Raw genomic sequence first — 23,272 nt, 5'->3', positions numbered from 1 at the left:
CCAGGCCCTCTGTGCCAGCACTTCCCTGAGGTGGATGAACGCAGCCCACCTGGCCAAGGGCGTGGGGAGAGCGTGGGGTAAAAAACAGTGACTGACATTGCAAAGGTCAGGTCCTGCCACAGCATTTTCTACTGGGGAGGATGTGGCCATGCTGGCTGGGTTTGCTTTGAAGGCCTAGAAAAGGCTCTCCCCAGCCCCCCTGCCTCTAGATGGGGCTTCCTCGAAGTGGGTGCCATACGAGGGACGTGAAGGAGAAGCTTGGAGAGGAGAGTCCCGTGGTCAAATGTAAATGGTAGTTACACAAAGGTAAGCAGGCTTCCTTGCAGCAGGGCTTCTCAGAGCCTTCTCAGAGCCCAAGGGAAATTGTGAATTCCCCGAAGGGGTTTGGAACCTGGCTCCTGGCACGGTGCGTCACACACAGTGGGCTCCTAATTAAACACAGGACTTAGTGACCAGTTCATGATTTGGACCCTCAATTAATTTTAGCCTCGGCCGGGTCCAATGGCTGCAATCCGGCATGCATAAACAGTGGGAAAAAACATAAACCCTGGATCCCAAGAGCCCTAGCTCTAAATTACAATTCTGCCACTTATGGTGGAAAAGTGACCTCGCCACTCTGAGCCTCAGTGTCTTCTTCTAGAACAGGGAAATAAGATACCTTCCACCCAGGAGGGCTGGCTTGATGGATGAAATGAGGTACACAGTGGATGTGGCAGAAACAGAAGCCACAAGACTGATCATCAGCTGAAACCGTGGCTCCTCTAACCCCAGTGGGGCCCACCCGGCACGGTTCAGTGAGGCTGACACAGCGAGAGGGAGACAGTGGGTGGTCCTGGCAGCCATGGAACCCCGAGGAACCCTTCCCCTGAATTCCGTTCATGCCTGTGGAACTCTTGGGTTTCAATATTCTCTACCTGAGACTAACTCCCGTAACTGAAAGACTAAGAGACATTTCCAAAGCCAGTTTCCGGCTAGCGCTGCTGTTCCAAGTCGGGCTGGGGGGAGGCTGGAGACTGGGGGACAGAGAGGACAGAGACGGATGCTGCAATACACGGAGTCGTAGCTAAGACCTAAGGGCATTTAAAATGGGCTAGACATTGTTCTTAGCATTTTGCATTTTCTCATTTATTCTCAACAACAACCCAAAGAGATAGGTACTATTCCCATTTCTCCCAGTAGGAGAAACTGAGGCTTGGAGCCTCCTGGTGCAGCCTCATCCATGGTCAGTGCCCCTGCCCCTGACTGAGTCCTGGCTCTCCCCGGGTTGGTGATCACACCCTTGGACCGTATGCTCACTGGCCCCGGTTCTGTCCCCAGGGTCCTCCTTGCTTGCCTTAGCAGTGTGGGAGGCCAAGTGGTTTCAGATTACAGGGATCTTGACCTGTCCAAACTGTCAAGGCCAAGGGAGACTGACGCAAGGCTTTGGAGTAGAAAGGTCGGGCCTGGGTCTCAGCAACTCCACTCATTGTTCCGATCTGGGATGTGTCACTCCACTTCTCTGAGGCTCATGCTGGGGCTCAGGTCCGTGTCCCTCTCTGGAATGCTGATGTCGCATCAGTGTGGATGCAAATAACAGAAAGCTCCACTCAGAGTGGTCAAGACAATAAGGCAATTTTATTTTCTCATAGAAATAGAAGTTTAAAGCTAGCATGGGTAATCAGCACTCGGCGATGACATCAGGGACCCTCTTTCTTCTCACCCATTCTTGCTCACCTCTTGGTGGCAAAGTGGCCGCAGCAGCTCCAGGCAGAGCACGTGCAAACAAATGTCCACAGGCCCAAAGACAGTAGGGCCTCCTGCTCTCCTCCTGCTGCTCCTTTTTAAGACGGAGAAAAACCTTTCAGAATCGCCCAATCAGACCTCCCCTTGCCCAGACCAATCCCTGGCAAAGGCAGTTGGATTACCAGAAGTCAGCAGGTCCTGGGGGTGGGCAATGCTGGCCGGGCTCTGCTCAGTGGCGGAGGCCCCAATCTCTGGGTGGGCCATAGGCATGGCAGCTGGGGGCAGCCAGGGCTGATGCGTGAAAGACGCCCAGACCCCTGAGCAAAGACCTGCATGAAGTGAGGGAGAGGTCATATCCGTGGAAATGGCATCCTAGGCTGAGGGGCCACACCCGTGAGAGGGGAATGTGCTTGGCATGTTTGTGTTACAGAAACATCCAGAAACCACTAGCTAGAGAAGACAGATCCTTCAGGCCTCAGACGCCTGGGTTAGGACTTTGAATTTCGTTCTGAGTGGAGAAAGGAAACCACTGAAAGTTCTAGAAGGCAAATGACATGATGTGATTCACATAGACAAAATTAGGAGTACTCATCCAGGTGCCTATAAGAATTATAGTTTTCCTCATAAAGTCATCCATATAAAGGACATACTTAAAGTGTGCCTGGCATGCAGTGAGTGCTGTATGAGGTTTGATTCATTATTGTTGTTACTCTCATTTTACAGAAGAAAAAACTGAGGTTCTGAGTGGTAACTGACTTGCCCAAGGTCTACCCCTAGAAAGTACGGGAGCCAGTCTGTTACCAGAGCCTGGGCTCAGCATCGCTATATAGACTGGGGGTCCGATAGACCCATGTCCAGATCATGTTAGCTGTGACTTTGGATGATTAACTCCCCATGGTTTCACTTCTTCAGCTGTGAAATGGAGACGTGGCAGAGAGCCCCTAAGATGGTACCCGTGACCCCACTTCCTGGTAGTCACAGTCCTGTGTAATCCCCTCCCCTGAGTAAGTTGCTTCTAACCAGTGGAATACAGCAATGTTGAGGGGATGTCATGACTGTGATTAAGCTACAGAGGATTGTGGCTTCTGTCTTGCTGGAAGACCCTCTCCATTGCCTTCTTGGTTTGCATGCTTTTATGAAGCCAGCAGCAGGTGGAGAAGCCAACATGGGAATGAACTGTGAGCAGCCTCTGTCCACAGCCCACAGGGAACAGATTTCTGCCAACAACCACTTAGCAAACTCGGAAGTGGGTCCTTTCACGGTCGAGCCTTCAGATTTGACCATGGCCCAGGCCAATGCCTGGACTGCAGAGGCCCCAGCTAAGCTACGCCTAGATTTCTGATCTACAGAAGCTGTGAGATAATAAACGTGTGTTGTTTCAAGCTGCTAAGCTTTGGGGCGGTTTGTTACACAGCAGTACATGATTAATACGGGGGTAATTCTTATGCCAGCCAGGACAGTTGTTTGAAGGGTTAAACACAATGCTTTATAAAAGCACACAGCTTCACGCCTGGCGCAAAGCTTCTCCTCAATAAGTGGTAGCTGTTTTCTTTTTAATAATTTACTCCTCCTGGCGGGTGGATAGGAAGTCTGCTCTCCTGTGGACTTTGAGCTTGTACAATGCCTTGGGTTTGCTAAGATCTGGCTAGAAAGGCCAGGCTCAGGCATTGTGCCCCGAGCCCCGGGATTAACCTGGCCTGTCCCTGCAGCCCACACCTGGTGCTTCTGTTCTCGGCCTTCACAGAGGGGCTGCACCTCTGGGCTCCCCAGCTCTACCCTAAGAGTGACCTCAGGGCTTGTGCTCCTGCCCCTCCTCTCCCCCACCTCCTGGTCACCCTGCCTGAGGAAGGTCCTGGACCACCCTCTTCAACCGCAGTGGAGGGAGTGCAGGATGGCCCAGCTCAATCCAGGGGGGGCCCACCACACCGCTCCCCTTGGGGAGCAGCTCCTCCATGTCAGGGCAGACGGGGGCGCCGGGGCCTGGCTCCAGCCTCATGTCCTTGGAGCCAGAGCTGTCACTGGGCTTGCTTCTGCAGGGGCCGCACCCCCACCGCACACAGCGGCCGCCTCCAGCTGTGAGTCATCGGCTCCATTAAGGCCCATGACCATTTCTCCTCAGAGATTAGGAGCCAGCTACACACACACACACACACACACACGCACACACGCACACGCACGCACGCACGCACGCACGCACACTTGGGGTCTGTTCAGTCTCTCACATCCAGGCATCTGGATGTCTCCTGGCCTCCCCCACACACCTGGCATGAAGGGGTAGGCGGACATCTTACTCTCTATCTGCGTACCTCCGTCTCTCTCTGTAACTTTGACTCGTTGCCTCTCCCTTGTCTCTCCTGATGTTTCTGTCTCTTTCTTTCTCTCTCTGTCCCCCTGCTATTGCCTCATCATCGCCCTCTGCCACCTTGGCTTCAGGAGTGCACAAGGAGCTGATTTCATTCTACCTCCTGGGGTCAGCGGACAGACCCTCTGTCCACTCCATCCTCAAGGCTCTGGCAGCATCGGGCCTGGCATGGGGTCTGGGCTCAAGAAGGGTGGCAGGGGAGAGGGAGGAGAGGGAGGAGGCGGACGTGAAAACAAAGACTCCCAATGAATGTATTGCACACCTACTGTGCGCCAGGCACTCTCCCAGGCGCTGTGGAGTCATCAGCTCCCTCGGGGAGCTGCAAAGAGGGGAGCGAGTGTAGAGTTTTAATGGTGATGTGTGCACAGAAAAGGAAGAGCAGGGGGTGGGGGGTCCTCACCCCAGACATGGGGGGTCTGAGAAGGCTTCCGGGGAAAAGTGCACCAGAGCTGGGACCTGGGGGACAGTCAGCCAGGGGAAGGGGAGGGAGGTGGGCTGGGGCAGAGGGCAGCCTATGGGGTTCAGGGCAGCGCAGATGAGCGGCCCCACGGATAGGTCCATGCACCAGTGGTCGCACAACCCACTTGGCCAATGACAGGGTTGGAGCAGCCACCTGGAGCTGGGGATAAGGGTAGGGCCTGGGCCACGTCGTTGCCCCGTTATTCCTTGGATCTGAGTCCCAGGCAGACACCCCAGCCACTGCCCCCGCCCAGCCACAGACAGCAGCCCCCCGGCCTCGGCCCCTCTGCTGGGCGGCTGGGCTGGGACTATTTATAGACGACGACGCCCCCGCCCCGCGGCCCCTCCGCCGCCCCCAGCCGCAGGCACTCGCCTTTCCCAGGCCGTTTCCTTCTATTCTTCCACCCGGGCCAGGCCCTCCCCCTCCTTTCTTTCCTCCTTATCTCCCGCCGGCCGGGTTTCCTGCCCGAGCAGAAGAGTAACGAGGCAGCGCCCCTGAGTATTTGTGACGGCGGGCGCGGAGGGGAGCGAGGCTCCCGGGGTCCCCCGGGCGGGGTGCGCCCTTGGGGTCCCCCAGCGACCCTGTCTGCGGTGCCTGCCCCCAGCGGGGGCCTGGGAGGAGGCGGCCGGGCGGGCGCTGCCCCTGGGACCAGAGGCTCCCCTCTACCCAGCTTTCCACCCCTGGGCGAGCCACGTGCTTCCCCAACCTCAGTTTCCCCCGCTGTGAAACAGGGACCTCCCAGGGCTGGTGTGGGAGTGGGGGTCCACAGCGGCAGTCCCGGCTGAACGCGCTGGACTTCTTTTGTTAAGGCCGGGGGCGGGGCGGGCGGGTGCAGCCAGGACCAGCTCGGGTCTGGCGCTCCCGCCCCTGGACCCCTCCCCCCACCCCAACCCCCACCCCAGAATCGCTTGGGAGCACCCAGAGCCTGCGTCTCTGAAGACCCCTGTTCTGAGCTCCTTCTCCACTCCCCCCGCTCCTCCCCCTCCTCCCACATCTACAGGGCAGGATGGGGGCAACCCCCCACCCTCTTGCAGCAAGTGTGGGGGGAGCCCACCAGAGCCCACCCCAGCCCCAGGCTGCCACAAGCCTCCAGACAAACCCTGTCCTGGCGGCGCGGCTGGGAGACGAGGGCTAGCGCCCTGCTCGGACTTTAAAGAGGAGGATGAGTGGAGGGCAAGGCTGATGGCAAAGGACAGAGACTCAGAAGGGGGTTTCCAGGCACAGGGGCGGCTCTTCGTGCTCGCTGGGCATTTCATGTATTCATTCCATGAACGTTTTCTATGTGCTAGGCCCTGGGGACACAGAAGTGACCAAATAAGGGGACAGAAAACAAGCAGGTGGAGGACAGGAACATGACTGGTGTTGCAAGGGATGTAGGCAGGGGCCTGGCCCAGGAGGAAACGCAGAGGGGCGGCTGCTGAGACAGGCCCGTCGGGCGGCATCTCTGCAGAGGGGACATTTAAAAGAGACTTGGGGCGTGTGTGTCACTAGAAAGAAAGCTGGAGGATAAAATGGGGCTGCATAACATAGCAAAACCTGTCATGGATGAGGACTGTGGTTAATGGTACAAATATAAGAAAGTTCTTACATGAGCTAGAACAAATGCACGGCCCTGTTACAAGTGTGAGCGATAGGATGGGATGTGGGGAAAAGACAGCTACTGCGAACTATGGGCTACAGTTAGCAGTAATATTGTAATATTCTTTCATCAAGTGTAACAAAGGTACCAGACCAGGGCTAAGTGTCAATACCAGGGGGGAGAAGGGCTGTGGGATTTTTTTTTTTACAAAGCAGTGAGAATGTTCTGAAATTCATCACGGTGGTGAATGCACAGCTTTGTGATTATACCGAGAGCCACTGATTGTGTGCTTTGGGCGGATTGTATGGTGTGTGAATAAAACTGTTAAAAAAAAAAAAAAGAGTGGGGGGACCTGAGGATTAATGGATGGCTCTGCTCATGCTGAAAACTGGGGGAGACAGTGCCAGCCAGAGATGCTGTGTGGAGAGAAAGAGCTCAGAGTCAGAGCGCCCAAACCCAGGCCGCGGCTGCCAGGATTTGTTTTTCCCGCAGCAATTACCTTGTTTCCCAGGCCATTCAAGCCTCCTCCTTGCTCTGATCCACAGCCATCTGTCACCAAGCCTGCTAATTCTGACTCTGAAATGGTCTGGCATTTTCCTCCCACCCCCAGCCCCTGCCTGAATCGCTGAGACACTCCTTGACTGCTCCTGCAGGCTCATCTCCTGCCTCCAGTTCATCCTCCTCTTTGCACTCAGGGATTGTTCTAGAACCAACATCATCATGTAGCTTTCCTGCTCAGAAGCCTCCCATGGCTCCCCATTGCTGGCCCAGCCCAAACCACACTGCTTCACCATGCCCAGTGGACACATCACAACCGCATTCAGCCTGCTTGTCCAGGCCTGCTTCCCTGCCACCACTCCCTTACCTCTCACAGACGCTGCTTCCCTGTCCTTTGTGCCTTTACTCATGCAATTCCCTCTGCCAGAAATGCTGTTCCCCCATGGCACCTCCACCTTTGTTACCTGGGCAGCTCCAGCCTGGCTCTGCGGGTCTAACTCACACTGCACACACTCCTCTGTAAAGAGGGGACTCTGTGTGTCCGCCTCCTCCGGGTGACCGGAAGTCGGGACTTATGCCCTGTTCGTTTCCGGTGCTCAGTGCCGGCCCACGCCCAATGAAAGGGAGGGAAGGGGTGGATGGACTGAAGACTAGGTCGGTGAGGGTGTTGCTTCAGCCTCTCCTGCCTGGGTGCTCTCGGTTTCCTCATCTGTGAAATGGGCATTACATGAGTCCCCCTTACAGCAAACTGTTGAGGTAACGAGATGATGCATTTGTGCAGCGTTGCTTAACTCGGTGGCACTGCCTGCAGGGGATGTTTTGGAAATTGGCAGACATCTTGCATTGTCACAAGTATGGGGTTTGGTGGGGAGCAGCGCTGCATTTGCGGGTGGTAGGCCAGGGAAGGCCAGTGCCCAGCAGAGAGCCAGCCAGTCCTGCCCAGCGAGCAATCAACCCACAATCCACATGCCTTTCAAATGTCCAGCTGGATATTCACACATGGGAAAAACAATCTGTTTATAATTATATGGGTCTAGATTTTAATTCTGCTTTACGTGTAAACATAAAACATTTTTTGGTGCAGTTTTAATACACATGGAATTTTTCAGGGATGCAACTAAAGACAAAATAAGAGAAGTCTGTATTTAGGTTTATTCAGAACATGCCAAGAGTTGCTCGCCATTTGGGAAGAGCACGTTGGAAGTGATGGTGTTGGGGTAGAGGGGTCTCTGCTGAGCCCCCCGCGTCTGGCCGCACCCATTGCATGTTCTTTGTATTTCTCCTTTATGTTGCAGTTGGGACATTTCGTGGAGTTTTTGTAAATTATGTGTGTAGGTGGATGAGCTTATCTGTGGAGTTCATTTCAGTGCATTAAAGGGGATAGTGGACATTTTCAGCATAACAAGTGGGTGTGGAGTACGAGAGAGCTGAGGACCAGTGGTGCAGGGTGCGTGGAGGTCGGAGGACTGAGAGCTCACCGTGGAAGGCTCACTGCATGCTTTGCGGAGGAGCAAATGGGTGACTAGAGACATGCCGACGGAGGTTTCCGGTGCCCTCCCTTCACCACCCATTGGTGGCCTCTTGCTCGGGCTTGCCTGGGCCTGTCTGCTCCCAGTTCCAGAACCTTCCATGGGGCCATTTGAGCACAAGACCCCTTGACTCCCACAGCCAGTTGGCTCCTCTTTGGGTCAGGAAGTTGCTCAGGGTAACTGTAGCCGTCGTCTGGGGCACCCGGGGAGACACCCATGGAGGCAGAGGCCCAGTGTGGCTGCACCAGGCCTACTGTACCACCTCCGACCTTTGCAGCATCCGAGGTGGGGGCTGAGTCCGTCCAGGCCGGTCAGGGTGAGGTCAAGGGCAAGGACAACGGTTTCGTGTCACGCTCTTCCCGTCTGCCTCCACTTTAGTCCTCTGCATTTTTCTCTTCATGAGTAACAGGTGCTGTCAGAAGAATTCCAGACAGCGCAGGGGTGTCAACTCTCCTATTCCATCCGCTTTTTCTCACTACACAGAGGCAGCCTGGCATTGCTAATAAATTAGCATGGGCCCTTCTACACACTTTGCCCAACCACACTTACTTAAATTATATGACGTATTTTTTTTCCCACAAAGCCCACATAATATCAAATCTATTATTCTGCGATTTGTTTTTACACTAAATAACGTGCTGTGGACACCTTCTCATGAAGGCATGGAAAGAGAAATTGCTGTCTTTTAACTGCTACTCATTCATGCAGATGAGCCTTCATTTATTTGTTTTAATTTTTTTGTTAGACGAGAATGAATACGTACAGATGGTTAAAAAATAATAAAAAGGAAATGCCTCTATTCTTCCAAACACTTTCAGTTTGCTCTTTGTTTTTCTGAGCTAAACTTTAAAAAATCTACTCCTGTTTCTTTATTTGTCTACTTCCAACAATATCTACTAATGATTCTCCATGAAAAAGGAGGCATTCGTGATCAATCCCTAATATTTGTTGGTTCTATGCTTTTATCTTATATTTCTGAGGTTAAAGCATTTAAATTCTGTTTGATTATTGTTTCATTTAGACTTATATTAGAATTACTTGATAATCCATTTTATTTATAGTTATATTACAGACAAAATTGATTCCCAAAGTGAAAGCTAATAACCAGCATGTTTAGTTAACAGTCACACAGCCCTTAACCACTTCCCAATACAATGCAAAGTGCTTCACACAGAGGTTAGCTTGCTTGGCCGTCACAACAGCTGTAGGGGACAGCAACTCTTGTGGTCCCTGTGCCCGTTTGAAAGGCTGATGTGCCCTAGAAAAGCCGTGTTTTCATCCTGACGCATCTTGTGGAGACAGCCTTTCTCTTAATCCCTATTCAGCACCGCAGGCTGGAAACTTGATTCGATTATCTCCGTGGAGACGTGACTCACCCAATTGTGAGTCATATATCTCCCTTTGATTAGAAAATGTGACTCCACCCATTCCAGGTGGGTCTTGATTAGTTCTAGTGGATCCTTAAAAGAGGAAACATTTTGGAAAAAGCTTCAGAGCCTCGAGAACCACGAGAGCCCACGCAGCCAGAGACCTTTGGAGATGAAGAAGGAAAATGCCCCCAGCGGAGCTTCATGAAACAAGAAACCAGGAGAGAAAGCCAGCAGACATCGCTATGTGCACCATGTGCCTTTCAAGCAGAGAGAGAAACCTTGAACTTCACCAGCCTTCTTGAACCAAGGTATCTTTCCCTGATGCCTTAGATTGGACCTTTCTATAGCCTTGCTTTAATTTGGACATTATCATGGGCTTAGAACTGTAAACTTGCAACTTAATAAATTCCCCCTTTTAAAAGTCGTTCCGTTTCTGGTATATTGCATTCCGGCAGCTAGCAGACTAGAACAGTCGCCACGAGGAAACTGAGGCACAGGAGAGTTGAGGGATTGCCAAGATGACAGGTACGGAGAGGCAGGGCAGAGACCAGCATCGCAGGAGTACCTGAGCAGGTGGTGAGGAGGCAGAGGTGAGAGCAGGCTGGCGCGCAGGACCCCCGTCCACTGCAGCCACTGCCCTCCTTCCGCCCCTGTCATCCCGATGCTGCCCCCCTTGGCCGAGGTTGGGGTAAGGGGCTGGGGGTCCTGGGCCCGGCTCCTGCAGTGAGAAGAAGCCAGGACTTCCCTGCCCCCCAACCCTCCACGCGGCCAGGATCTCCAGGTCCCGGCTTTGGGGCAGGACGAGCAGACTCAAGCCTGCAGTGCCGGGAAGGACCAGCTCCCCTGGACTCTGGGCCTGGGTCTAGGTGGGGAGGGCAGCTCTTGTTTCCCTGCCTGGTGTCCCGCCCCCTCCGGCTGCCTTTGGGAAACCACCTGTGCCCGCCTTAAACAATCAGGTGGGCGTAATTCTGCTCCCCCAACTCCAGGTGTGGGCACGGAATCCCAGGCCCGGGGTCAGGAGGGGTGGGTGACCTGCCACCTGAGTGGGCTGCAGGACGGCAGTCCCTCCAGTAGGGGACGCTGACGAGGGGCGAGGGCAGGACCCCCAGACAGGGTGAGTTTTGGTAAATGCTCTGATACTTGGGTTGGACACTTGGGTCCTAAGTGTTTAATTACAAGCAAACGACAAAGGAGAGCCATTCACAAGCAGGTGTGTGTCAGTCTAATCCAGTGACCCACACCCAAACTAGGAAAAAAATCTGGAACTCCTCGAAACTCTCGGGAAAGGGAAGCTGCCATTCTGCTGAGCTTGCTGAGGGGAAGTGTCCTGGGACTGTCAGGAACTCCGTGGTCTCTGGGTGTGATCCCCTCCCCGGGAGGGAAGCAGAACTGAGAGGCAGCCGGAGCTGAGTGTCAGGGGCGCAGTGGGGACCCCAGGTCGAGCTGTGTTGGAAGCCTTCCCTACCTGTCGGCATTGCCATCAATTCATCCTCGATTTGCATTTCTGACACTTGTAACCAACAGACTCCTGAGTGCTAACTTGAATATGCCCCTTCTCCAAGCATTTGCAGAAAGGTTTCGAGGAGGAGGTGATGTCCGAGCAAGTCTGGAAGAATGAGCAGGAATCGGCCAGGGGCAGGGCAGGCAGGGGGTTCCAAGTCAGGGACAAGGAGAGGAGAGAGGCAAGAAACAGCCTGATGTAGAAGCTTGGTGCTTCCAGAGGGCACTGCGAGGGGCGGGGTGGGGGTGGGGGGCCTGCGATGGACCTGGACCGAGAGGAGCTCAGGGAAAGAAGTGGGGGAAGCTTTTCTGCCGCGGATGTTTACACTCAATATGGTGGAGAGGAAAGAGAGACAAATGGGGAGTCAGAAGGATTGGGTTGGAAGCCACGACTCGCCACCCCAAATCCAGGGCTGTTTACATCGCTGTGTGGTATGGATAGGAAACAGGAGGCAAAATCAGAAGAGATGGCAGCACAACTCCGTGGGTTTTGGTCAAGGTCTGACTCAGAGTAAGAAAGCGTTTGTTTGACAGTCACATGTTGCTGCAGCCAAAGCAGAATTCAGGTGACTTGGGGACTTTGCTAAAGCAGGTGACACGCACCAACTTTTCTAAGTTGGGCAGGACCTCTGCTCAGGTTAGAGGCACAGCCAGGCTGACCTCAGAGGGCTGGTCACAGGCGGGGATCAAGCACTTCCTCCTCGCTGGGCATTAACTCAATTAAGCTTCACAAAAAACTTTATGAGGGAGATCTTGCTTCTATCTTTATTTTACAGATTGGGAGATGAAGGCACAGAGAAGCTAAGCAACCTGCCCAAGGTCACACAGCTAGTAAGAGTAAGAGCTGGGATTTGAACCCAGACAGTGTGGCTCCAGAGCCCACGCTTTTGGGCGGCTGGAAGCCTGAGGGCTGAGCTGGGCAGTTGTCCTTGCCTCCCCCATGTCCTCGTCCATCTGATGACCGGAACAATAGTTTGTGAAACTGTCTTGGTGTGTCTGAGCGACTATGGCAAATACCACAGTGGGCTGGCTTCAGCGATGGGAATTCAATCCTGGCAGTTTTGAGACCTGAAATCCAAACTCAAACATACTGGTGAGGCTTGCAGTCCCCACACACTGTCACATTGTGCTGCTGACCGCCTGTAATGTTGGATTTCCTCGGCTTTTCGTAGCACAGCACTGGCCTCTTCTTTCTCTTCTGGGTTCCTGCGGACGCCCTGGTTCTCTTTACAGGGCCTCCGTAATCTGGACTAAGGCCCAGCCTCATCCATTAGGGCCTCACCTCAACCAAGAAGAGCATCTTCAAGAGTCCCATTGGCAGTGGGGTGCATCCCAGGGATGGGGTGCAGTGGGGTGCACCCCCAGGGATGGGGTGCAGTGGGGTGCACCTCCAGGGATGGGGTGCAGACGAATCGCACGTCCGTGTAGGGCACCGGGGCGGGGCCACTGTGGAGACAAAGGGGTGTCTCCCGCTGGAAGTCCAGCTGACGTGGACACTCTGCGCTCGGGGACCTGCCCCCAACAGGGGAGCGGTTCAGCATCACTAGACTCATAAAGGGAACCAAAAAGGTCAAACAGAAACGACCCCCGGGAGGGCCATGGGGAGCCCAAACCCGGGGCTCGGAGAATGGCGCCAGTCATTAAGAAGCCCTCACATCGAAGCCCTTCACAGGGTTGAGAGTTCCTGGGGGTGCGGGGGGTGCAGCTGACCTTACGGGGGCTGGATGGGGAACTGCTGCGGACACAGCTTCGGGACGGCGAGCCCTGGGTTTGAGTTCCGCCGCCAGCACTCCCCGTGGGCAGACACCCCAGCCGGCGGGCTCTTAGCCCCTCTGCTCTCTGCATTCCTTGTCTTAAAATGGAACTAATAAAGCTGCCCCCCTCTGAGGCAGCTGTCGAGTTTTATGAGCCAACATCCTTCAAGCCGGGAGCCCGGCCCTGGCTTGGGAGGGCGCTCAGGAAGGCTTCATTGCTGAATGCAATGGATGAAGTGCAGCCCTGAATAGAAGACAATTAATGCTGTGAGGTTAAGAGGAAAGCAAAGCACAGGGCAGCTTGGGCCCCAGATTAAATTGCAGTTCGGGGAGCATTAGATATGAGTGTGGGCAAGGACTAAAGAGTCCAGGGACATGAGAACAGTTGGATTTCCTGGGTAACCCAGCTAGTGGGGTGTTCTAGTTTGCTAGCTGCTGGAATGCAATATACCAGAAACGGAATGGCTTTTAAAAAGGGGAATTTAATGAGTTGCTAGTTTACAGATCTAAGACCGAGAAAATGTCCCAATTAAAACAAGTCTATAGAAATGTCTAATCAAAGGCATCCAGGTAAAGATACCTTGGTTCAAGAAGGCTGATGAAGTTCAGGGTTTCTCTCTCAAGTGATTCGGCACATGGCGAACACAGTCAGGGCTTCTTTCTCAGCTGGAAGGGCACATGGTGAATACGGTGTCATCTGCTAGCTTTGTCTCCTGGCTTCCGGTTTCATGAAGCTCCCCGGGAGGCGTCTTCCTTCTTCATCTCCAAAGGTCGCTGGCTCGTGGACTCTCTGCTTCATGGTGCTGCAGCATTCTCTGCTCTCTCTGAATCTCTCATTCTCCAAAATGTTTCCTCTTTTATAGGACTTCAGAAACTAATCAAGACCCACTCAAATGGGTGGAGACATGTCATCCCCTAACCCAGTTTAACAACCTCTTAACTAAATCACATCACCCAGGGAGATGATCTCATTACAGTTTCAAACATACAGTATTGAATAGAGATTATTCTACCTTTATGAAATGGGATTTATATTAAAACATGGCTTTTCTTAGGGGACATGCTTCCTTTCAAACTAGCACACGGGGCTTGCGACCCAATTTTGTTTTCCACGAGTGAGGTCTGTGCGGGGCACATCCAAGACAGAGGCACCCCTGTGGGTGACAACTGCCACCGGCCTCCCCCATTGCCATTTGTCCCGTGGGAGTCTGCTGGGGTGGGCCCTGTCGAGAACCCATTTTACGGATGAGGCAGTTGAGGCCCCCCTGGGGGTGATGCAGCCCCCGCCAGCAGCAGGGCCAAGACTCGAACCTGCCGCCTTCCTCCCTGGGAGATGCTGTGCATGGCGAGAGCGCAGCCGGGAAGCCTCCGCAGGCGGCACATGCGCTGTGGAGCTGGCGGGGACAGCCCCCCATTGATCTACTGCACCCCACAACTCCACCTGCCAGGGCCTTTGAGACGATTCTTGCCCCAGGCGATTCTTGCACTAGGCACGTTTGAAACACCCTGCGTTAGACGTCAGAGGAATCTGCCCAGAGAGCACAAGAAACGACCCAGACAGCAAGGCCGGACTTCCAGGGCTGTGGCTGTGAGCTATGGAAGACGTCCCAGGAAGCGGGGACAGCAGACTGCCCGGGGCTGGCGGGCGTGGGGGAATTGTTATATCCTGCCCCCGCCCCCCTACTCCCACCCCCCAAATGGTAGAGTGGAAGGTCAGAGGGCACGTCTCAAAGGCCCTGGCAGGTGGAGTTGTGGGGTGCAGTAGATCAATGGGGGGCTGTCAGCCCCTGGGTGGCCTATTAGGGAGGGTGACGGGGGAACCCCCCCAAGTCTCCCTGGGGTCAGGCAAGAGCTCGTCAGTCTAAATGGATTTTCTAATTTTATCCTAAAAACAGCCTTACAAATAGCTATTATCGTTACTGTCATTTTGTCGGCAGGGCAGAGTGTGGCTGGGGGTAGAGAGAGGAGGGCAAGCATCGTATCTGTGCTCGGGTCACTTGCCCCAGACCTCTGCTCCCCTGGCGTGGCAAGAGGCTTGGGGTGGGGAGGAGGGCGGGGCAAAGGCCGCCAGCCCTGGCCGTCCTGTACGTGAGCAGGCTGGGGCGCCGGAGGGCAGTGGCTGGTGGCCTGCCTTACAGGAAAGGGGACGTGCCTGGGGCGAGGGAGGCACAGACCAGCTGCCCTGCCAGGAGGGGCTCTCAGGAAGGGCCCTTGCAAATCAATGGCAAATGATGAAAAATGCAGACAGATAAGTAACTTAAAAGACTCAGGCTTGCTGGAAATGGCTTCTGATCTCAGCTCGGCTGCTGGGCAGCCAGACTGGCCTGCTCTATTTTTAATCAGGGGCAGTTTAGTGAAGGCCACTCGGGCCTCTGGGCCCCTTGGAAGGGCACGCTGCCTGGGTCCTCCCTGCAGGGCCTCTCTCCAGGTTCCTAGGCCCCCCCTTCCAGTCTCCATGTGAGGCTGGAGGGGCCCAGTTCTGCCACCTCAGTTATGTGCTTTGGGCAAGTCACTTAGCCCCTCTGGCCGTAACTGCCTCACCTGGGAAGGGGGTAACAGTGTGCCTTCCTTGCCGGGCTGATCTGAGGGTTCAGTGAGATGCGGGGTGCAGCGCCCGGCACACACAGAGCCTGCCGAGAGGCTGTGCTCCAAGGACAACAAGGAGACTGAGCTGAGACCCAGGGCCTGCTGCCCGAGCCCTGTACTGACCCCCCACGCATCCGCGAGGGGGCTGCAAGGGTGCTCCTCGGCCCCTCCAGGTCTCAGTTTCCTCATCTGTCCACCAAGCACAGCTGTGTCTACCTCCCATAGCCAGCGAGGGTCAGCAGAGATGGCGTTTGCTGGTTCCCGACCTGCAGGCGTCGGCTAGATGGCAGCTGCTGTGGTGCTCATTCCCGTTGTTGCCATTGTTATTATTAATGAGTAGATTGGGATGAACGAGCAGGGAAACCCCAGCTCTCCATTACTGGGTGGGCTGTGAGCTGGGGAGGCGGCTGCCTAGGCTAGACCCCAACCTGTTCTGGTCTTTTATCTCTCATTACTGGGTGAGGAATGACATGGGAAGATGCCCCACGTCCCAGGGTGCCCCCTTGGGGTAGGAAGGGGCACCGGCCAGCTCAGCATCGTGAGCAGGAGCTTGACCTGGGCTCCAGACAGGCCACCCCCGCCAGCTCACCTCTCTGAACTTCAGTTTCTTCACCTGCAAAACTCCTCCCAGCACAGCTGTTACGGTTGAATGAAAGGGCTTAACTCAGGGCCCGGCTTAAAACAAAGGCTATTTTTAAACTTGATCCTTAGACAGATGTAGTATACCCAGTACCCTGGAGGGAAAGGACGCAAACAGCCCCCCTCGAAGGCGGAGCGCAGACGGGGGGGCCTGCCCGTGCCCCAGTGAGCTAACAGCCCAGAAGTGCCCGGCAGCCTGGGCAGGGAGGAGCGCGGGGCTGGGCACGCCGGCCGCTGCCCTTCTGTCCACTCACCCCCGTCAAGGGCTGGCAGGTCCTCGCTGCGGCCGCACTTGTGGACACCCTGAGTTGGCGCAATGTCTCCCCCCAAACGGGGAACTCCTGGGAGCTGGGAGACCATGTCTCCCCAGATCTGAGCACTGGGCTGGCACACAGGACAACTGCACATTTGTGCGTGGCATTGCCATCTGCAGAACAGGTCTATTCTCATCACTTCCCCTCAATCCCACAGGGGTGGTGTAGCCGTCCCCATTTTACTGGTTCAAATGGACCAGGAGTTCGTCTGCGGTCACAGCTGGTGGAAATCTACGTGTGCTCCCATCACACCTTTACATTCCTCTAAAATGACAGCTGCAGTTTTTTAACTCCTTACTGTGTCAGACCCTCTTCTCCTCCAATCCACATAATGGCTCTGCAAGGTCTTGTGCCCGCCTTAAGGGGGCCGGAGAAGCGGAGCCTGTGGGGAGGCAGCGCCAGGACCACGCTGCTGCTGGAGCCAAGGCCGGTCCAGTCCCTCCTCAGAGCACAGACTCGGCACCGACATGCTCTACCCACCATCTTCCCCGACTTCAAAGATGAATTTGGAGACTTCACAAGCCTCCTCCTACAAGATGTCAGTATCACGCCCCCCCCCCCCGGGGCCCCCTCCCACCTCACAGTTGGGACAAGGGAGGCAGAGGGAATCGGCCCAGAGAGAGAAGGGCCGCGATGGGACAGGGCTATCACTCAGCACACACCCAGGGTCACCCCCGAGGCAGGTCGGACCCCAGAGCCTGCCCACCGAAGCAGCAGGCAACATTCTCGCCCCTCATATTTAGCTAGTTTAGTGTTTCATGACGTGTGCTTATATTTTCCATTTTATAAAGAAATGTTCTATTTCATTGGTTTCTCTATGCATAGTTCTTACGCAGGGCATAACAATTAGGGTTCATTCCTCATAGGTAAGGATTTGATGGGAGCACGTGGAATCTTGCTCCTTGTCCCCAAGTCACCCTTAAACTCCGCTGGTGCAGGTCTGCGGCCCCTAGCACAGGGCCTGGCATCCTCCTGGCCCTTAGAAGGGGACAGGTGACCGGCGTGCTGACGTCCAAACAGGTTCCCCAGCTCTAAACCAGTGCTCTTTCCTTTGCATCCTAACCTCAGGGAACTTGAAGTGCTGGACAGTGAGTGGCCCTGGGACGCAGCTCAGCTGCGGGTAAACTGCCAAGGGGTGGACTGTGCATGGCAAAGTGCCTGGGCATGAGAGCACAGACCCAGCTCCCTGGGTTCAGACTCTGAGTCCCCCACACATCAGTGACGTGAGCTGGGGTGAGTTACTCAGCTTCTCCCCTCCATCCAGCAGGGTGCCACAGATGGGCTTTGGGAACACGAGATCACCTTCACTTGGGGCAAGGCATTTTGGGCAAAGCAGAGGGGATGTTTGTACCCCGTGCCTTAATGCTTCTCCTCCCTCAGACCCCCCCTCATAGCTGGCTTTGGGCTCCTGCCTTGCCAAATGCATAAAGCCTTGTTAATAATGAATAGGGCCCTGTCTGCCTTACTTAACACTGAAGCTCCAAGCAGATGCACAGCCCTTTATAAATGATCCCGTCCAGCTGATTAGGCCCCGTGGGGTGCGTTCCGCAGCCAGCCTCTTGTTCCCCATAATGGAATCATAATGTTAATGTGATTTCAATTAGGGCCACATTACAGAACACAGGTGCCGAGTGAGCCTGCGGGCAGGGGGCCCTCCTCTGGGACTCATTTTCCTGAGAAAGGTGAGCATGTTTCCAAAGTCTCCTCCGACCTCAGGGAAAAGCAAGTCCCCGCTGGCTGCAAGGAAGCTGCGCAAGCAGAGACCAGAGGCATCCAAGCCCCTGGTTCCTGCCCTTCGGGAGACCCTGACCTGAGTCTCTTATTCAAACTGGAGTGGAGTGCAGACTCGCTTTCCAGCAGAAAAATGCATTTGGTGGACCCCTGAGGCTCACAGGCCCACAGGCCCCGATTGGAGAAACACCAGCCCAGGAACCAAAACTGTAGTCTAGGAAAATGTGTTTCCTTCGTGAATTAGCACTGCAAAAGAGAGGTGTTGGCTTGATGACTCAAAAAGAGCGCACGTGGTTGCAGGGCTTACTGTGTGCCAGAAACAATTCTTAGTGCTTTGTGCGTATGGATCCATTTCTTAGAATTTATCATTCAGATGAAAGCAGGGAGTGAGCCCTGCCCTGATCAAGAGGACATGGAGAAGCGTCAGGGCTCTTTGCCTCCACAGAAGCTTTTTTTTTTTTTTTTAATGTTTTATTAATTTTAAAAAAATTATAAGAAACACAAACATTCCTAATATATGCTCATTCCATTCTACATATATAATCAGTAATTCACAATATCATCACATAGTTGCATATTCATCATCATGATCATTTCTTAGAACATTTGCATCAATTCAGAAAAAGAAATAAAAAGACAACAGAAAAATAAAACGAAAACAGAAAAAAAATTTTTTTACATACCATACCCCTTACTGATCCCTTTCATTGATCACTAGCATTTCAAACTAAATTTATTTTAACATTTGTTCCCCCTATTATTTATTTTTATTCCCTGTGTTCTACTCATCTGTTGACAAGTAGATAAAAGGAGCATCAGACACAAGGTTTTCACAATCACAGTCACATTGTGAAAGCTACATCATTATACAATCATCATCAAGAAACATGGCTACTGGAACATAGCTCTACGTTTTCACGCAGCCTCCAGCCTCTCCATAACATCTTGAATAACAAGGTGATATCTACTTAATGTATAAGAATAACCTCCAGGATAACCTCTCCACTCTGTTTGGAATCTCTCAGCCATTGACACTTTGTCTCATTTCACTCTTCCCCCTTTTGGTGGAGGAGGTTCTCTCAATCCCTTGATACTGTGTCTCAACTCATTCTAGGGTTTTTCTCAATCCCTTGATGCTGAGTCTCAGCTCATTCTGGAATTTCTGTCCCATGTTGCCAGGAAGGTCCACACCCCTGGGAGTCATGTCCCACGCAGAGAGGGGGAGGGTGGTGAGACTGCTTGTCGTGTTGGCTGGAGAGAGAGGCCACATCTGAGCAACAAAAGAGGCTCTCTTGGGGGTGACTCTTAGGCCTAATTTTAAGTAGGCTTGACCTATCCCTTGTGGGGTTAAGTTTCATATGAACGAACCCCAAGACTGGGAACTCAGCCTATAGCTTTGTTTGTCCACACTGCTTGTGAAAATATCAAGAATTCAACTTGGGGAGGTTGAATTTTCCCCCATTCTCACCATTCCCTGAAGGGGACTTTGCAAATACTTTTCCACTCACTGATCAAATCACTCTTTCACAGAAGCTTTTAACAAACAGCAAGAATTGGCAAAAACATCTTTCTCAAAACTCCAGAAAACGGTTAAAGGACTGCAGTAGCAGGGCGAGCACTGAATCAAGGTAAAGGCCCCTTCAAAGGGGTAGGGTCTCGTGGTACCCTGGCTGGCCCTCGGCCACCCTTCACTGGGCCCGAACTGCATTCCCAGGCAGATCTTGGTCCTGGGTCTGGAGGCAGCTGAGTGATTCTCATGCACATAGCAGGAGCCTGCATGTCTGGTCCAGCACGTCTGGCAGTGGCCTAAGGGACTCACCTTCGCAGAATTTGCCCTCTGGGGGGAAGGATCCCCAGAGCACGCCTGCGGCACACCAGGGGAGAGCAGTCAAGGGGCTGTCTGGGGCAAGGGGCTGCCTGGGGCGAGGGGCTGCTGGTTGTCGACATACAGTGCAGTGCCTGGGACTGTGAGGGGACCATTTTGTAGGGAAGAGGGGACATTGGCATCCGTGTAAATCAGGGAGTTCCTAAGGTCACACAGGCAACTCTAAACAAGACACATGCGCAGAAAGGGCCGGGGAGGCCCCTATACTTTGGTCTGGAGCTATTTTCTAAACTCATTGTATGGATAAGCCCTGACGTAGAGCCCTTGCATGGGTAAATCTGCAAAGATTGGGAAAGGTGTTTTCTTTTATTATCACTATTTTTTAATGGCTGGCTTTCAAGTAAAGCTCTATCATAACACTAGCTGGGTACAAACTTAAGGATACCTCAGGATCTAAATTCCAGCGATAACACACTATTTTATCAAAAAGTGCAGGTTTCAAAAAAAAAGATTACAAAACATACAACCAAACAGGAAGTGATGGCCCAGGCAAAGGAGAAGATGAGAGCTTTGGCAGCCATCAGTGAGGAAGAGCAGACCCGGGACTTTCAGACAAAGACTTTAAAAATATGGTCCTAAATATGCTGAAAGAGCTAAAGGAACATAAAGACAAAGAACTAAAGGAAATCAGAAAAATGATGGATGGACACAAAGAGCATTAATAGAGAAATGGAAATGATGAAGAAGAACAAATAAAGCTGAAGACCATGGTAACAGAAATTAAAATTCCCTACTAGAGGGGTTCAGCAGCCAATTAGAGCTGACAGAAGAGAGAGTGAGTGAAATTGAAGATAAGGCAATGGAAATCATTCAGTTTGTGGAGGAGAAAGAAAAAAGAATGCAGAGAAGTGAACAGATCCTCAAGAACCTGTGGGGCACCATCAAGTGTACGAATATGTGGACTGTGGGGGTCCTGGAAGAAGTAGAAACACAGAAAGGGGAGAGAGAATATTCAAAGAAGTAATGGCTGAAAACTCCCTAAATGTAGCAAAAGATATAAATACACTCCAAGATGCTCCACAGACCCCAAACAGGATAAACCCAAATAGACCCATACCACAGCATGTTATAATCAAACCGCTGAATTCAAAAAGAGAGAGAGAATTTGGAATGTCAGCCAGAGAGAAGCAACGTGTTATTCAAGGGAGCCTCAATAAGATAAAGTGTCAATTTCTCATTGGGAACCATGGAGGCAAGAGAGTAAAAGGAAAATATATTTAAAGTGCAGAAAGCAGAAAATTGCCAAGCAATAATTTTATACCCAGCAAAACTGTCTTTCAAAAATGAGGGAGGCACCATACAGCATACCAAAAAAAGGGGGAGGGATTAAGACATTCCCAGATACACAAAAGCTGAAGGACTTTGTTACCACTGGAACAGACCTATAAGCAATGCAAAATGGAGTTCTGCAGGTTGAAAGGAAAGACACTAGACAATTGACACAAACCACATGAAGAAATACAGCTCTCCAGTAAAGAAAATGCACTGATAAATATGAATACGAGGACTATTGTATTTATGATTTGTAACTCCACTTTTTTCCTTCCTATGGGATCTAAGAGGCAAATGCATAATATAGAATGATCGGTCAATGGCTTGGAACTCATCATGCATAGATATGTAATTTGTGACAAGAACTACATAAGGGTGAGGAGTGGAGGGGTATAGGAATAGACCAAAGTGATACAACATTTGCATGATTAATGTCCCTGAAAAGAAAAATGGAACAACAATAAAAATTATTCATACATCATGGGAAAAAACCTTACTGAAATAAAGACTTGAATCTGGAGATACAAAATTGACTCAGAACAATCAGCACCAAGCATATTCTGATGTGGTTACTGAACTTTGAGGCTAAAGAAAGAATCGTATGATCCTCAGGCAAAAATCTCAAGATACATGAGCGGAGGAAAACATGTGCCTGCAGACTTCTGTCTAAATACATACTGTGCCCGTCAGTGGGGCAACTTCTACAAGGTTCTGGGGATCGAAAGTGTGACCCGAATTTTGTACCTAGATAAGTTTCTTTTAAATGTAATGCCCACAGCAGTGCGACGGTGGCTCAGCAGGCAGAATTCTTGCCTGCCATGCTGGAGACCTGGGTTCCATCCCTGGTGCCTGCCCACACAAAAGAAAAAAAAATAAGCAAAGTCCACAGACAGACATTCTCGAGCATCGAAGAATTTATGAATACCCCTTAATCCCTGAAACAACATATTGAGCAATGAGATCTGGTAGACAAAGGGATTTACCAAAATAAATAACTCAGAATAGAGAAGCCAGAGTAAAAATATTGGTGATAAGCATTGAATCCATTTAAGTATAGAAATAAAAGTCTGTGAATTTAGAGTATAGAACATGAGATACATGTTCTAAAATCAACAATGGAAGTAATAATACTAGTATAACTAGTAAATATACTAGTATAACTAGTATTATCAGGAGATGGAGAAGAGGCAGGAGGAAATGTGAATGTGCTGATGTCCTCATTTGTCACAGCAATAGTCAGTAGATATGGGATAAATTTTGGAAAATGCCATTTAAAAACTAACATAGTTACTCCAACCTCATAATTAAGATTTTACATAATTATGTTTAATAACTTTAGAGGGCCTGACAGGAACTAATATCTGTTGTAGCTAAAATTAAAAAAAGTATTTATCTGAAATTTAGCAATTTCTCCAGTTTCAATTGACTGACTTATTTTTTTTTAACTTTTTTTTATTGTATAATATAACACACACACAAAGAAAAGAAAGAAAAAAGCACTAGTTTTCAAAGGACTCGTCAACAAATAGTTACAGGACAGATCCTAGAGTTTGTCATGGGCTACCATACCATCCTCTCAGATTTTTCTTTCTAGCTGCTCCAAAACATAGGAGGCTAGAAGGAATAAATATATATTTTTTATCATCACAATCAATTTTTTTCTTTTTTTGTGAAAAATAACATATATACAAAAAAGATATAAATTTCAAAGCACAGCACAACAATTCATTGTAGAACAGATTTCAGTTTGGTATGGGTTACAATTCCACAATTTTAGGTTTTTACTCCTAGCTGCTCTAAGATATTGGAGGCTTAAAGAGATATCAATTTAATGATTCAGCATTCATATTCATTTGTTAAACCCTCCCTTCTCTGTGTAACTCCACCATCACCTTTGATCTTTTTATCCCATACTTTAGGGGTATTTGGGCTATGGCCATTCTAACTTTTCCATGTTGGAAGGGGCTGTCAATAATATGGGGTAGGGAGCTGGAACCAGCTGATGATGACTAACTTAGGTTTTAAATTTTTATTTTGAAATAATTATAGACTTATCGAGAAATAGCAAAGA

The 23,272-nt window shown here is 51.5% G+C and overlaps 1 protein-coding gene across 4 annotated transcripts; it reads right to left on the bottom strand.

The window, feature by feature from the left end:
- Nucleotides 1-1,199: 1,199 nt before the first annotated feature.
- On the bottom strand, nucleotides 1,200-7,121 carry LOC143643778 (uncharacterized). 4 transcript variants are annotated; one of them, XM_077112297.1, is made up of 4 exons: nucleotides 6,989-7,121; nucleotides 1,905-2,051; nucleotides 1,714-1,816; nucleotides 1,200-1,543 (listed from the first exon to the last, which is right to left on the bottom strand). In XM_077112297.1, exons 1-4 carry the CDS (start codon nucleotides 7,029-7,031, stop codon nucleotides 1,486-1,488), a joined length of 351 nt encoding a protein of 116 aa, XP_076968412.1. In that variant the 5' UTR covers nucleotides 7,032-7,121; the 3' UTR covers nucleotides 1,200-1,485. The 4 variants fall into 4 exon arrangements, 1 of the variants encoding a protein (XP_076968412.1); XR_013156392.1 differs by lacking the exons at nucleotides 1,200-1,543; nucleotides 6,989-7,121 and adding exons at nucleotides 4,029-4,259; nucleotides 4,917-5,030 and having other exon boundaries at nucleotides 1,596-1,816; XR_013156393.1 differs by lacking the exons at nucleotides 1,200-1,543; nucleotides 1,905-2,051; nucleotides 6,989-7,121 and adding exons at nucleotides 4,029-4,259; nucleotides 4,917-5,030 and having other exon boundaries at nucleotides 1,596-1,816.
- Between the last annotated feature and the right edge of the window lie 16,151 nt (nucleotides 7,122-23,272).

The sequence above is a fragment of the Tamandua tetradactyla genome, chromosome 8, assembly GCF_023851605.1.
Source record: "Tamandua tetradactyla isolate mTamTet1 chromosome 8, mTamTet1.pri, whole genome shotgun sequence".
In the NCBI taxonomy this organism is placed as follows: Eukaryota; Metazoa; Chordata; class Mammalia; order Pilosa; family Myrmecophagidae; genus Tamandua; species Tamandua tetradactyla.
This window is presented reverse-complemented; position numbering and strand designations above follow the sequence as displayed.

Coding starts and splice junctions, on each gene's coding strand:
- LOC143643778 (XM_077112297.1), bottom strand. CDS start 7,031: ATGAGTAAAGGCACAAAGGACAGGGAAGCAGCGTCTGTGAGAG. Junction 1,817..1,904: donor CCAGGACCTGCTGACTTCTG/GTAATCCAACTG, acceptor CGTCTTAAAAAG/GAGCAGCAGGAGGAGAGCAG. Junction 1,544..1,713: donor GGCCACTTTGCCACCAAGAG/GTGAGCAAGAAT, acceptor ATGCGACATCAG/CATTCCAGAGAGGGACACGG.